We start from the raw sequence: 14,144 nt of genomic DNA, 5'->3' as shown, positions 1-14,144 counted from the left end.
GTTGTTGTTGTTGTTATTGTTATTGTTATTATTAATCATCATCATTGACACACTAGTCAATACTATGATTTTTATCTTAGTGAACAAAATTATTCAAAAGTTAAAGGACCTTGACTGCGTTTATTTAAAATCAGGCTTCTAGTCTATTCTCAATTGATGCAAACTCAAAAGTAAAGAAAAGCTGAAGAGTAACTGAACTTCAGATGTACAGTTTATTTCTGGCCATTGGAGAGAGTCAGTGCTTTGATCAGTTATTACAGTTATCTGTTAATTGTTGCCAGGCTGGTGTGGATTATTCTGTTTCTGTTTGGTGCAAATATGTAATGTTTTATTAGACAAATGTTACAATAACCCATCTGTTTCCACTTAAACATGAGAGCAGGGTGCTGGATGTCAGTATTAGCTGGCTCATTAATTGTTTCCTGATGTTTCAGTTTCTGGCAGAGACACATTAGCTGTGCAGTTCAGTCGTTGACCCTGCAGATGTTTGCAGTGTACCTGAACACAGTTCACCTCAGAGCCAATCATTTTGCTAACATCAGATCATTAAAGAGAAAGGATATCTTGGCAGGTTAACAAGACCTTCTAACCTGTGCTCAGATCCCATCACACTGACCACCTCTCTGTGAAACCAGTAGCTGTAATATTCCTCCATAAGAGAAAAAAAAAAATCAAAACTTAAACTTAATCGTTTTGAAACCCTTAAAAAGAATCATGCTTATATTTAAGACTTTATCACACTGGCAGGCAATACATACTATCACCAAACACTTGTTCAACACTTGTTAACAGAAGCATCTAGTTATCTGCTCAATCAGTCACATGGTGACAACGCATTTAGACATGTGGACATAATCAAGACATGAGCTGAAGCTCAAACTGGGAAACACAATGGGGAAGAAAGACGATTTAAGTGACAGCATGGGAGAATTTAGGATAAACAACATAGAACCAACATCCCTTGTATTAACACTTCAGTCTGGTGATGGTGATGAAATGGTATGGGGGATATTTTTTGGCACACTTTGGGCCCTGTACCACCAGCTATTGTTAGTGACCACGTCCATCCCTTCATGACCACCATGTACCAAACTTCTGGTGGTTGTTTCCAGCAGGATAATATACAATGTCACAAAGATCAGCCCATCTCAAAATGGTTTGTTGAACATGACTGTGCTCAAGTGTCCTCCACAGTCACCAGATCTGAATCCAATAGAGAACCTGGAATGGGAGATTCACATCATGGATGTGCAGTTGACAAATCATGTCAGTCGTGTTAATATGATTCAAAATCTCTTAGGAATATTTCCAGCACCTTGTTGAATCTATGCCATGATAAGTTAAGGTTCCAACCTGTTAATAGAACAGTGTGGCTAATAAAGTGTCCAGTGAGTGTATGTACTCTGTGTTTCTGTTACATGGCTCAGCAGAGTTTGGTTTCATCGCCTTTGTCAACTCAAGTATTTATAGTAACTCCCTGCCAATATATATTAAATTGGGCATTCTTTTATGTATTCCCTTCAGACGCAAATTAATATACAATGCAAAAGATCTTTGATATCGCTCAAATATCTTGTTCTGTTTCATTCATTGTAGCCTCCTCTAAATGCTGAGAGCTGAGCTGAAATCCATTTCCTCAGATGATTTCCTGTCTGAACTAACCAGAAATGACGGGAGCAGTTCACAAAGTCTGCAACAAAGACATTTTTGAGCATCAGAATTATTCGCACGGTTCCCTTGTTTGAGGAATGATTTGGTCACTTGTATGTCAAAAGACATTTAGATGTCAGCTGTGAACAAAGGCCAAGTTTTGTCACTGAGTTAACGAGTTAGAAAGATGTGATCACGATCTTGAGCAGTGTATTGGCTTTAATTTAGCCTACGGTTAGGGCCATCTTCATACTGCTAAAATATCCAGATAATGTGTTTTGATGCATGAATTTAATCATCTGTATAATGTTTTATTTTGTTTATTTATATGGACTGAAATAGACGATCAGAGCTGATCATATTGCATGTCCAACTGTAAATATTTTAAATACATTAAGTACAGCTTCCTTTATTGTGTTTTAGGAAATAGTGCTGCAAAGAAATTATTTGTGATAGTTAGAAACACTCTGACTTATACTTTAAAGAACTATAAAGGAATATGAGTGCGGGGTAACTTTAGCAGATTTTTTTAAAATCCATCTATCTGCACTAAAAAGACATTTCAGTAAGAAATTCAGGTAAGTAATTTCTTTTCAGGAAAACTGTGATTTGTCATTTCTGTTTGTTCTTTTAGCATCCATCAAATTGATATCTTAGCCATTGCAAGCCTTTGCTGTGGTAGAGTTGAACACTGTTTTAGATCTAAATACCCCAACCTGACATTGTTGTACAAACTTGGAGTGCTGGCTGAGGTGGTTGAGCCAAAGCTGCACTCTGCTCACTACATGAGGTCAGGGCAAACCGTGCTGGTGTCTCTTACAAATCCCTGCTGAGCCCTAGAAGGGGATGCAGTACTCTAGGACTCACAGCCAAAACCAGGAAATCTCTATAATCTGGACTTTTGATCATCCGTTCACAGAAGCTGAAAGGGTGTGATAAATTCCAACAGACATAGGCTGCAAACAAAAATTGTATTAAATGTTTATGTTAAAGATAGTCTAAGTGCAAATTTGCTATGTCACTAAAATTTCTTCACTAGAGTTGAGTTGTAGTTATACATAAAGTAAACATAAGCATAATACATTACATAGATTAGATTTATCCCAACAAACAAACATTTTTTTACTGTTTAAAATTTTCTAACACTTTAGGTTCCGAAAAACATGTAAAACTTTACCCTAAAGTTCACTTTTTACTGTGTGTGTTCATATAGGTATACAGTACATACTCCTTACAGCCCTTTGGATAGTGAAAGATGTGGTTTATAAATAGATTTTACCTTCTTACATAGAAATATCCTACACCAAATTAAAGCTACCACATATTTTAGAATTTGTCTTTGTGGAATAGAACTGTTGTTGTGTGGTACATGTACAGTATAAAAACTAACAAAAGGCATTTCTAGTTGTGTCTATGTGGTGAATATTCAGTACTCTTAAGTTTGTACATTCAGTGCATTCCTCATTAGGTGTTTCACTTTAACATTTTCACTTTTTAAGTAAACACTAATTTAAAAATGTATATATATTCATTTAATCTGACTCACATGGCATTCCAATCAGCCAATCACCTTATTTCTCTGTTTTTCAGTAGATAGCAAAAATGGTACTCAGGCACCAGAATTAAAACTGACAATCTCTTGCATGAGCCAAAAACATTTTGTAGCTTTGGGTTTGATTAAGCAATGTGAACTCTGTATCTACTAAGCAGCAATCACCAAGTTTCCAAAAACTGTTTTTTTCCCAAATTTTCACTTGATGTTGGCTTTAAAATGGAATCAATACCCATAAATCCACATAATAACATTCCCAACTTTGTTTTCGTAAAACAGCTAATTTTCCAACTTCCTGACAGCTGCATAAAAGTGGAAAATACCCACTTTATAGAGTTATATGTTAAAGATACATATAGTTAAGTAGCAAACATTAATAAGTCTGAATATAAGCATAAGGCATGGATGCTTTAGGTACCACTTGAATGTTATTTTATGCTGTTCATCCATTGGTTGTACCAAAAGAAAGTCTAACTCTGGCTCTGGAGTTTCTCTGTAAGTGCATTTAGTTTTCTCACTCATCCAGGTGGCCACGTCAGGATTTAAAAGAAAAACTAGCATGACCAAAATGCCTTCCACAAACCAACTGGTGATGTCTCCATAGTTGCCTAATTCAATCTTGTGTATACAGTAGAGTTTAAGTACCAGTTTATGGTCAAACCCAAAAATATGACACTTTTTTTCTACAGCAGTTTTCTTAAAATGCAATTAAATTAATCAAAGAATTTAAAAACAACAACAACAAAGTAACAGCTAATACTTGCAGTTCATGTTTCTGTTGTCAGTGGTTTTGTACAAATCTGAATGGCTAAAGGGCATGATGTCAAACTTTTTTCCTAATCAGCAGTGCTGATTTTCTAACACTGGAAAATAACTCAAAATGTTAGAAATATTCCAGTGTTAGAAAATCAGCACTGCTCAGTGTTAGCCATTGTTAATCTTCAAAACTGACTAGGTTACTTTTAAACATATAACACTGTCAAAAGTGTTAATTTAACACTCAACACTGTTGTATTTAACACTCAGAGGTGTGGACCCATATAGACACTCTCCAGTGTTAATTTAACACTGGAGATTTTGCTGTGTAGTAACACAATCACTAATGCCGGGTGATTTTTACCCGATATAATATAGCCAATAAAAAGTAATCAAATATAAATCAAAATATGACAACACATGACAAATTAGAGTGGTCTTCTTTTACTTTCAACACTGCCATGTCTAACAAAATGAAAAAAAAAAAACCCTCCTAAAACAAAATAAGGACTCTGGAAAGCTGGTCTTTGGTCCACCCATTCCTGGGACATTTGAGACTTCCCTGGTGAAGGCACAGGCTCCTCGACACGCAAACAGCTGCAGGAGAGAGAAATCATGTGAATGTATTTGCTCGGGTGTAAATCACCCAGCGATAGTGTTCTAGGGTTAAAAAAATCCAAGAGCTAATCCATTATCCACCAGTGTCTTTCAAAGCCTTCACCCCTCGTCCTGCAGATACGTGTATCATTTCTGTTCAATCTATTTCTGGGTTTCATTCATAAGCTCCAGAGACACCATCTATTTGCTGAAAACTAATACTGTCTTGGGCTCTGATATTGTGCTTATTGCCATCTTATCTCCAGATGCCGCCACCCAAACACATTTAGTATTTGGAGGCTCCTGCAAACGTGGTCTCCTGATAACAGGTCGTGTAAATATAGAGAGCATCTGTCTGTCCCTTATCCACCCTCTCACACATTCACACATATACAGTTTGTAAAAATATCATTTTTCAAGTTCACACAATCATACACCTACACATAAAAACTCAAAAACACAACTCTATTTTTATTCCCACTTGGCCACTGACACATTTGCGTTAACATTTGGAGGTCATTACAGGGGAAATAAGGTGAAGCTAGACGGCAGATTGCAGATTTGGAAAAAAACCACCAAAAAAAACATGCAACATATCTTCTGATGGCTGCTTCTATTCCATGTCACAAGGCTCAGATCATCTGAAACTCGTGTCTTGAAGATGATAATGAGGTGACTACATTCAAGTGGCCTCCACAGTCACCACATTTCAATCAAATAGCACCTTTGGGATGTGGCAGAATGGGAAATTTGCATCATAAATGTGCGGCAATTCTCTGATGCTATTATGTCAACATGGAGCAAAATCTCTGAGGAATGTTTCCAGCACCTGTTGAATCTATGCCACAAAGAATTAAGGCAGCTCTGAGAATAAAAGTGGTTCTAACTCAATACCAGCAATCCATGCCTAATAAATTGTAAAAGTATTTCTGAGAGTTCAAGTTTAGTTTTAAAAATTCTTCAGAGCAACGAATGATTAAATGTAATCAAAAATATTCATAATGACAAAAAAGTCAAATGCTGCATGTTTGGGTACCATTGAATGGGCCATTATGGGGTCTTTTTTATAAAAAAGATCTTGCCTCACAAGTTTTACTAAACAATAATTCTGAATTGATTTCTATGATGTGCGTTTCAAGGCAAAAGATTTTTTACGTAACCGTTAAAAATTATTTTCATAGCCAGCACCCCATGAAGGTAAAGTGAGAACTACAGGGTGAATAAGAAGCTGTGGAATCTAAGTGTTGGCTGAAAGTCACAGATCAGCAAGAGGAGGACAGAATATTCCATTTTTTCCTAAGCTGCTGGAAAGCAAGCAGGAGGTTCAGACATCCATATTAAATTACACTCATACCTCAATTTAAGTTTTCTTGTGGTGTTAATAGGGATGGGTACCGGTGTCCGGTGCCATGATGGCACCGGTTCTGACATAAACGGTAGTAACCAGACCGAAAAGCAGCGCACATTTCGGTGCTTTATTTCGGTGCTTTTTTTTCCTGAGCTGTGATACACTTCTAGCCAATCATTTTACGTTTCCGAGGATAGTAGGCGGGTCCAGGTACGTACGTTCTTTTAGAGCAGAGCTACAGATTAAAAATGCCCAAGGCGAAGCGGTCAAAAGTCTGGCTGTACTTCACAGTAAAATATGCAAACTCAGCAGCCTGCAACAAGTGCTTTAAGCTGATACTGTGATACTGTCAAAGGAGGTAACACCTCAAATCCGATGAAACACCTGGCGACGCATAGCGTTTTTTTTTAAAAGCCAAGAAATGCGGTGTATTTGATAGCTTTCTGCGAGACCTCACACCGAGCGCATCTACTGCGCGTGGGTTGCCTGTTATCAGACCCGGAGTTAGCAACATCCCCAAAAACCCGAAGAATAGAGTCCTGGCCCCTAGCCCTGCCAGTGTAGCAGAAATGATGACGGATGATGATGGCAGCAGCAGCTGTTCTTCTCTGCGTGAGTAGCTTAATGTTGTTCGTGTGTAATTTACGTTGAGTAGGCTAACCACGTTATTACATTAATGCATGTAAGGTGAACTAGCAAACATCATCATAGCTACATGCGGCTGTCTTCTTGTTTGATGGCAGATACTCCCTTCACCCTGGCCAAAAAGGCTAAAATGACCAAAGAAAAAGAGGGAAACGGCTAAACATGAGAGGTTTTTGGATAAAGTTTTTAAGCACTGCTTCCAGCCAAGAGTGATACCATATATGCCCCATAGCTGCAGAAAAGGCTAACATTGTTATCTTTTTACAAAAACCAGCTGAACATGAGAGGTTTTTGGACCAATTTTGTGTTCTCCATTCTTTAAGCACCGTTTGAGCACCGGCACCATTTCAAAAGTACCGATTTGGCACCGGTATCGGATAAAACCTAAACGATACCCATCCCTAGGTGTTAACAATAAAAATTAATTTTTTGTCTTTTGTTTCATGTTTAGTCATGTGATATTCTATGTAGATGTCGTAGAGCTGTTTTTGTGGGGTTCCTGATCGTTTGTAATGATGAGTCTTTCCAATATTTCTGTATGATTTCCCTTTATTTATTTCCTAATGTTTTTCCCTATATAAATCAGTGTTTTAGTAGCAGGTTAGGAAGACAAAACTCACATTTTAAGATAATAAATCATGAAAGAATTTCCTCATTTATTTGCTAATGCTGTCTCGGTGTTCACATGCATCTGCATATGTTTATAATAGTAGCCAGAGCCAAACTAATCACAGAACAGGAGCAGCTTGTTAAGCGCACTAGTTTCCTATCAGTCTTCCAAAAACATGATAGAATTGCCCATAATGCGCATGTGCAAACAACCAAACAAAACCAAACCAAAAACAAGCTACTAGCCTCTCTGCTTGATAAACATCAGGTTTAGTTCATGGAACACAGACATGCCCATAAAAGAAAGAGGATCTATATGATGGCTTGGAGGTAGGCAGGTCATAGACTACTCATGTATGGTGTGCCTAACTGCTCTGAACAGCTGGTTGTTGTTTTGTGACAAACAAATGTTGCCTTTGGAGAAGCTGCGAAATGACTTCCGAAGGGCAAACTCTGCAACCTCAAACCCCATAACATAATCAAAGGGTGTTTCTCCCATTTCATCATTAATTTTTTTAATTTTCATTTATTGGCAATTAAAAAATACTGATACAGATATATAGGCTAATAGCCAGGCTCTAATCATCATCAAACATCGATTTTACCCTCACCAACAAAAGACTTAAAGTCAGTCTTTAATCAGTCTACTGATCAGAAACAAAATCATATCAGCACTTGTTCCTGTGCTTATGTGTGAATATAATCATGTTACTCTGAGCAGCAAAAAACTTTAATATTAAAGTTAAATATGCTTTACATTCACACTTAACATGCCAATGTTGCTTTTCTGGTGAAAAAAAGACACATACACATGCAAACACATCTTACATTTGTGACTCTCTTAAAAATGACAATTATCCTCAAGTGTGCATGTTCCAGAGAAAGTAAAAATACAACAGTGTTCACAGACTCTTTCTCCCTCCAGTGTACACACAAACGCACACACAACAAGTACACACACAGTCTTGCTCCCACTTTTTCCTCACTTTCACAGGTCTTAATAAGTGTTGAAAGAGAATCAATTTTGATGACTGCCAGTGCTCTTAACAGTTACTGCATATATACACAAAACACTGATGTAGTCATGCACAGCACACACTTAAAATAAATGCATACACATCGCAGCCAAAACATGAGTGTGAGTTGAGTCAGATGCAATATGAACACGTGATCCCACAGCAAGGGAATGGTCTGTTCCATATGTGCTTTAGATCTCACGTTCTCTCTCTTCTTCAGTGTCTTTACTGAGTTCTCGCACTCCTCTTCCTTTTGCCATCTGGACAGCAAAACCCATCCCCCTTTTTGTCTCACTCTGTGCCACTTTTTCATTTCATATCTTTGACACATTCCTTTTTTCACTCTATTCTAATTTACTTTATTTAAAATGCAACACTGCAGAATTATCAGCTATCCGGGGATACAGATTTGCATTTTTTTTTTATGTACTATCATTTTAATTTTGTATTTAAGCCTTCCTTATACTGGCTTCGTGACTGATATGTTATATTCTCATGAAAACGGTGTGCACAAATCTGTTTGAGAGTGTCCTCTCTAGACATGTGATGCCATCTCTTATTTCAGCAAGTTATCTTAAGTGACATCCATCTGTCAAAGTCCTCCAATGGCAATAGTGATTATTAATGTGAAAAAGTAAGTAAATTTTGGTGATCGCAGGATGTATCCTATTACTCAGGGATGAACGCAGGGAATTTTAAACCTCCTAACCAGTGGCATCACACATGCCATAAAAGTCAGCAAATAACATTGATTGGGGAGAAAGAAAAAGGCAACATTTTATGACTCTACAATCTGACATGGAGACCATGATAATGGACAAAAACATTGTGCAGCATTGGAGAGCGGAGCACAAGTCTTTCTTTGTCTTTATGAAGTGATTTTTGTTCTTTAACCTCACTGCCATTGAAAAGTGCAACTAATGTACCAGTTATTCATAGTCAGGTCCAGACATCTGAAATCAATAAAGAAATTAGTCTAGCCTCCCACTTATTCTAATGTGAATCTGTCATTTTAAAGCAAGTGAAGTGAAGCCTATTGAAGTAGTAATTTACAGGTTTTACTCCTAATCAAATGGTCGACTGCTTAACATGTTATTATACGTTGTGTTTATATTGCTGATTGGAGGACATTACATTTTGAATTTATCACAGTCTTTTGCTTCCTTTAGCCTCTGTATATCTATCTATAGATAGATAGATAGATAGATAGTGTGTGTGTGTGTGTGTGTGTGTGTGTGTGTGTGTGTGTGTGTGTGTGTGTGTGTGTGTGTGTGTGTGTGTGTGTGTGTGTGTGTGTGTGTGTTCTGTCCACTTAGTCTCAGTATCTTTCTCTCCTTATCTGGCTGGACCGGGAAAGAAGGGACAGAGTCATTTATAGGCTGGTGGTTTAAAAAGGGAGAAGTAAAAGAGAGGATAGAGGGGAAGGTGTTTAGTCAGAAGAGGAAAAGGGCAGCATGTGTGCACAACAACAAAAATGCACTGAAAGATTAAAAAAAACACTCTTGTTCCTATTTTATGATGGAGTATGATAAGTGAAAGGGTAATGCATTTTGTGAAAAGACCAAGACTTAAAAAAGCTTAATTTCTGTCCCAAAACTAGCAAAAACAAACAACAACAACAACAAAAACCCAACCAAACATCCAAAGACCAGCACAATTACATAGCCACATGTAGTTTATTTTTAGTCTGTCCTACTTACACAGTCCTGCTACCTTAAATAGACTAAAAGATAGCTGAAAATAGCTTTAAAAAGGTACTTTTTTCTCCTGTTTGCTTAACTTTTGCTAAATCTTACAGTGGCCAGACATGGCAGGAAAGAGAATTAAGATATATTCCTTTGCCTTTCTGCTTTACAAAAAAATAAATAAATAAGAGAACTGAGGAGTATACCAGTTTGAAAAGTGAGGGGAAGTGAGAAATAATCTGTAATCATGTGAAATTACAGAGACGGAATGAAAAATATAGACATATGCAACAGAGGGGCAGAAGCAGTAGGAGAAGGAAGGATGATAAGAGAGGACAGCACCCTTTTTTCTATTTAAAAGATGCAAGTATGCAAACGGTGGAGAGCACAACAAATATAAAGAAAGAGGGAGAGGAGGAGAAAAGGGGGGAAAGGGATCAAAGCATGCAAGTGTGCAGAGGAGATGGAGCGAGAGAGAAAGAGATAGAGAGAGAGAGTTATGGGAGCAGGCAGTGAGGCAAAGCAGCGCAGGAGAGGGAGGGAAGTGTGAGAGAGAGTGTGTGTGAGTGAGAGGGCGGGGGTGAGCAAACACGCTCTGCACGTGATTCAATCTGTTCACATGGCCTTGTATTACGCTGTTATAAATACTTAATGTGAGGCGCAGCATGCAAAAAAGGAAAGGAAAAAAGGCCTTTTATATAGAGTGATTTTGAAAATGTGGGCAGGAGGCCTGAAATCCAAAATCAGCAGAAAATGCATAAAAGAGGCAGAGGATGCACGACATCACAGCAAACTCCCTAAAGTAGTGTAATGCACCAGTAACACATCAGAGCACGTTCAGCTCTGTTGTCATTTGTCGGAAACGAGCTGAAGCTGTCATCTGCTCTCTGAGTCCCTGCGTTATATAAGGATAGTTAGGCCTGCACTTCTCTGCTTTCCTCTCCTATAGAGACATGAATCAAACCCAGGATGTGTCCTAAATAGAACCTGCACACAAAGATCCCAGTGTGTGTATGCGTGTGTGTGTGTGTAGACCAGCTGCAGCCCTATAGTCGGGGACTATATCCACAGAGTGTCAACCTGATTAGGTCTCTGTGCACTCGCTTGTCTGCAGAAGGGTTTTTATGGATGAGGTGATACAGTAAGTTGGGATTCCTGGATGGTGGCAAAAACAAAGGAATGTAAAAAATCTGTTTTTGCTCAGCCAATCGCATCGTGTTATGTGAGAACAATGTGTCACAGAATCAGATATTACTGGTCCATCATTTTTCATCTGGTAGTAAGTAAAGCACAGACAGATTAGGTAACATATGGGGTGTGTTTGAGCACTGCTATCGCATGCTATAGATGTTTTATGGCGTCATTATTATGTAGAAGATCTACAGTATGCTGAACTAGGACACAAGATTATGTGTTTTCATCCAAGAGGCTAGATTTAACTTTGCTTAGGCTCTCTGTCGAATGTAATCTAAATATATCCGCTGCACTCAGATATATATCTCATTCAGGCATGCACTGTGATGCAGTGATTAATGCTATCACCTAACAGCAAGAAGGTTCTGGCTTTTGAACCCGCTGGTCATCTGGGACCTTTTGCTTCCTCCCACTGTCCACAGACATGGCATTTCAAAAACTTGTCACACACACAATATCCTTACATTAACCAGCTGAAGCCCTGAGTAGAAAATCTAGTGAAGTCAATACTGCACATCTGCCCAGGACATGATCTGGACGTGCTTATGATTTGATTTGGTTGGGTAAGATAAGAAGCACCGACTCTGTGAGAAACGGTGGGGCTGCTCATAGTACCAGTAGGCTATACTACGCATCATCAAACACACGCCTACATAGAAAGGCAAGCCCCTTAACGTACACGCACACATGCACGAGCCCCGCACACACTCACACACATTCGGCATACTCCCTTCGCCCATGCGGAAACAAGCGAGGCAATGAAGACGCTTCGAGCACCCAGCTGCATCCCGTCTCCAACGTAAAACACCAAGACGTGACACTGGCACGCCTCGTAAATGAAACCACGCAGCCTCTGAATTACACAATAATTAGGAGGGAAGAGCGAATAAACATGCCTCGTGCAATACACTACGCCAAAGCACAACCCGAGCCAAGAACGAGGAAATACTATTAGGGCAGCACATGACACCGCGGAATAAAATTATCTCATTCTTGGTGACAAGCGGTCACACAGACCAGAGGGGCACGGCCGTCGTAAGGTGGTATAACACGCAATGTCAAACCTATTTGTGGAAATCAGTCTACCTTACAAAAAGAGCCATTCAGTGCAGCTCGTAGTGTTCAGCACCGCGGACAGCTCAGTGATTCTTTTATTTATTTTATTATTTTATTTCACCCCTTACACTCTGAGCATTTCCTCTTTAAAATCCCAAATCCACAAGAGTGGTGAAACACTTTTTAACACCCACGTAATCCCATCCCTGTAAAAAAAAACAAAAAACAATCGCAATCAAGACGGCATCTGCTCTGCTGCTGTCCATCAGCTGTTTCCGTGTTACGGCGCAAATTCGGAGATGCGCTGCTACCCTGAGCACTTCACCCAGTGCTGCTGCTCCTGCTGCTCCTACCTTGTCATTCCCATCCCGGGGCCTCCCATTCCCATTCCTCCACCGGCAGCTGCTCCGTTGACCGGCTTCATGTGCTGTCCTGGTCCCTGCGAGGGTCCTCCAGGCATCATCGACCCCATCATCCCAGCGGATCCCGGCTCCCCGGGCTGCCCGCCGCCCTCCATGCTCGCTTCGTTCCCCATCTCGGTCTCGACTCAGGAGACGGGAGGGGTGTGGAGAAAGGTATTAGGTCAAATCGGCGGTGTCGCTTTTTTGTATCGCTACGTTTTGTGTTTTACTTATGCAGTCAAAACAAAAAGAACTAAGAAGGAGGGAGAAGAAGTGAGAGAAAACTGAGCGGAGCGAACTCAGCGCTGTTCCTCCGTCACCGCCATCATCGTCCTCATCCTCGTCAGTTTCAGCACCAGCAGGCTGCCTCCTCCTGACGTGATGACGGGAGCGTGCCGCACGGCCACGGCGGCTGTGAGAGAGAGAAAATGAAAGCGCGAGCGGCGAGAGAAAGCGAGATTAGATTAGATTTGATTAGATCAAAGTTAAATGAGTCCCGTGGGGAGGAAACAGGGACGCACGGGCGAGATTAGGAAACAAGGAGCACCGGGGAGAGGAATTAAAAGGGGAGTACCTTTTCACCTCCTGTTGGTGAGCATAAGAAAAACAAGCACAGATATGAAGAGATTTCAATTACATTTTCCAAGCTCATCTAGGTCTAAATAAACACCACTTGAATGAGCTTTATTAATTGTAATGCAGAATTTTTCACATTAATTAAAGAAAAAGATGGTAACATCGTGTAGTTTAAAGTTAATCTCCCCTAACCTGTGGACTTAATCAGCCTGTAGACAGAAAAATACCCTAATCCATCACATTTATTAACAAATGTGAATATTTACACTGCAGTGTCGTGCAAGCATGCAAATAACAGCGACTTAAATGTGGAAATGAGGATCACTCTGCCATGTATAGATACGCTATGCAAGAGGAGCCTGGTTACCTCTGTGTGTGACCAAAAACTACGTAAAATGCCTGGTTTATTACGTAGAATTTATTATGTCACGTGAGGTGCGAAGACACAAACGCGAGGTCGCACTTTCTCGCTGTGGACGCTGATGCTGATGCTGAGGGGAGGGGCAGTGGAGAGTGCAGTAAGACATGGGAGCGCGCGCTCACGTGACACTTTTTCCCACTCTGAGAAGGGCACGAGGAGGTACGCGAACGCGCAGAGGCACCAGGAGCCACTGCACTGGAGTATCACGTGTCCGAAAAGGAAAAAAAATACTCCAGAGTGTTGCACACCTGCCGGGCACGCGCTGTTTATTGACACCCAAACAATTCTGGGCATGAGGTTAATGCGCTGGAAAATTTGCCCGTTATGACGTTGGCTTGTTGGACTTTGGCTACATTAGAACAGGCTAGTAGAAGCTCTTGTTAGCTGTAACTGGTAACAGTAGCCTAAACCAGAGATTTACAGTACTGGGCAAATGTCTTGAGCCACAGCCTCACCTCTTTTTATTTGCTAGGAAAATGTGCAAACGTACATTAAAATACAGTATATGAGGCAACAACAGAGTTTGTTCAGTTGTAATGACTTTAAAAAGGACAGGCTTTAAATGTTTAGCTTTCATGTCCTCTTCTATTCCTCAACACAGCTTGAACTCTCTTAGGCAGCTTTCTTGTAATTTCTTT

General features: G+C 39.9%; 1 protein-coding gene across 1 annotated transcript in view; it reads right to left on the bottom strand.

Moving 5' to 3' along the window:
• The window catches only part of bsna (bassoon presynaptic cytomatrix protein a), a 163,234-nt gene extending 150,400 nt beyond the window's left edge, over positions 1-12,834 (bottom strand). Inside the window, exon 1 of the mRNA XM_080899736.1 lies at positions 12,462-12,834. Coding sequence (XP_080755862.1) covers positions 12,462-12,643 — 182 coding nt within the window. The 5' untranslated portion in view covers positions 12,644-12,834. The remainder of the gene's footprint in view (positions 1-12,461) is intronic.
• Between the last annotated feature and the right edge of the window lie 1,310 nt (positions 12,835-14,144).

Source organism: Rhamphochromis sp. 'chilingali' (genome assembly GCF_963969265.1).
Source record: "Rhamphochromis sp. 'chilingali' genome assembly, chromosome: 12".
Classification (NCBI taxonomy): Eukaryota; Metazoa; Chordata; class Actinopteri; order Cichliformes; family Cichlidae; genus Rhamphochromis; species Rhamphochromis sp. 'chilingali'.
Note: the sequence above shows the minus strand (reverse complement) of the source record. Positions and strands in the feature narration are given on the sequence as shown.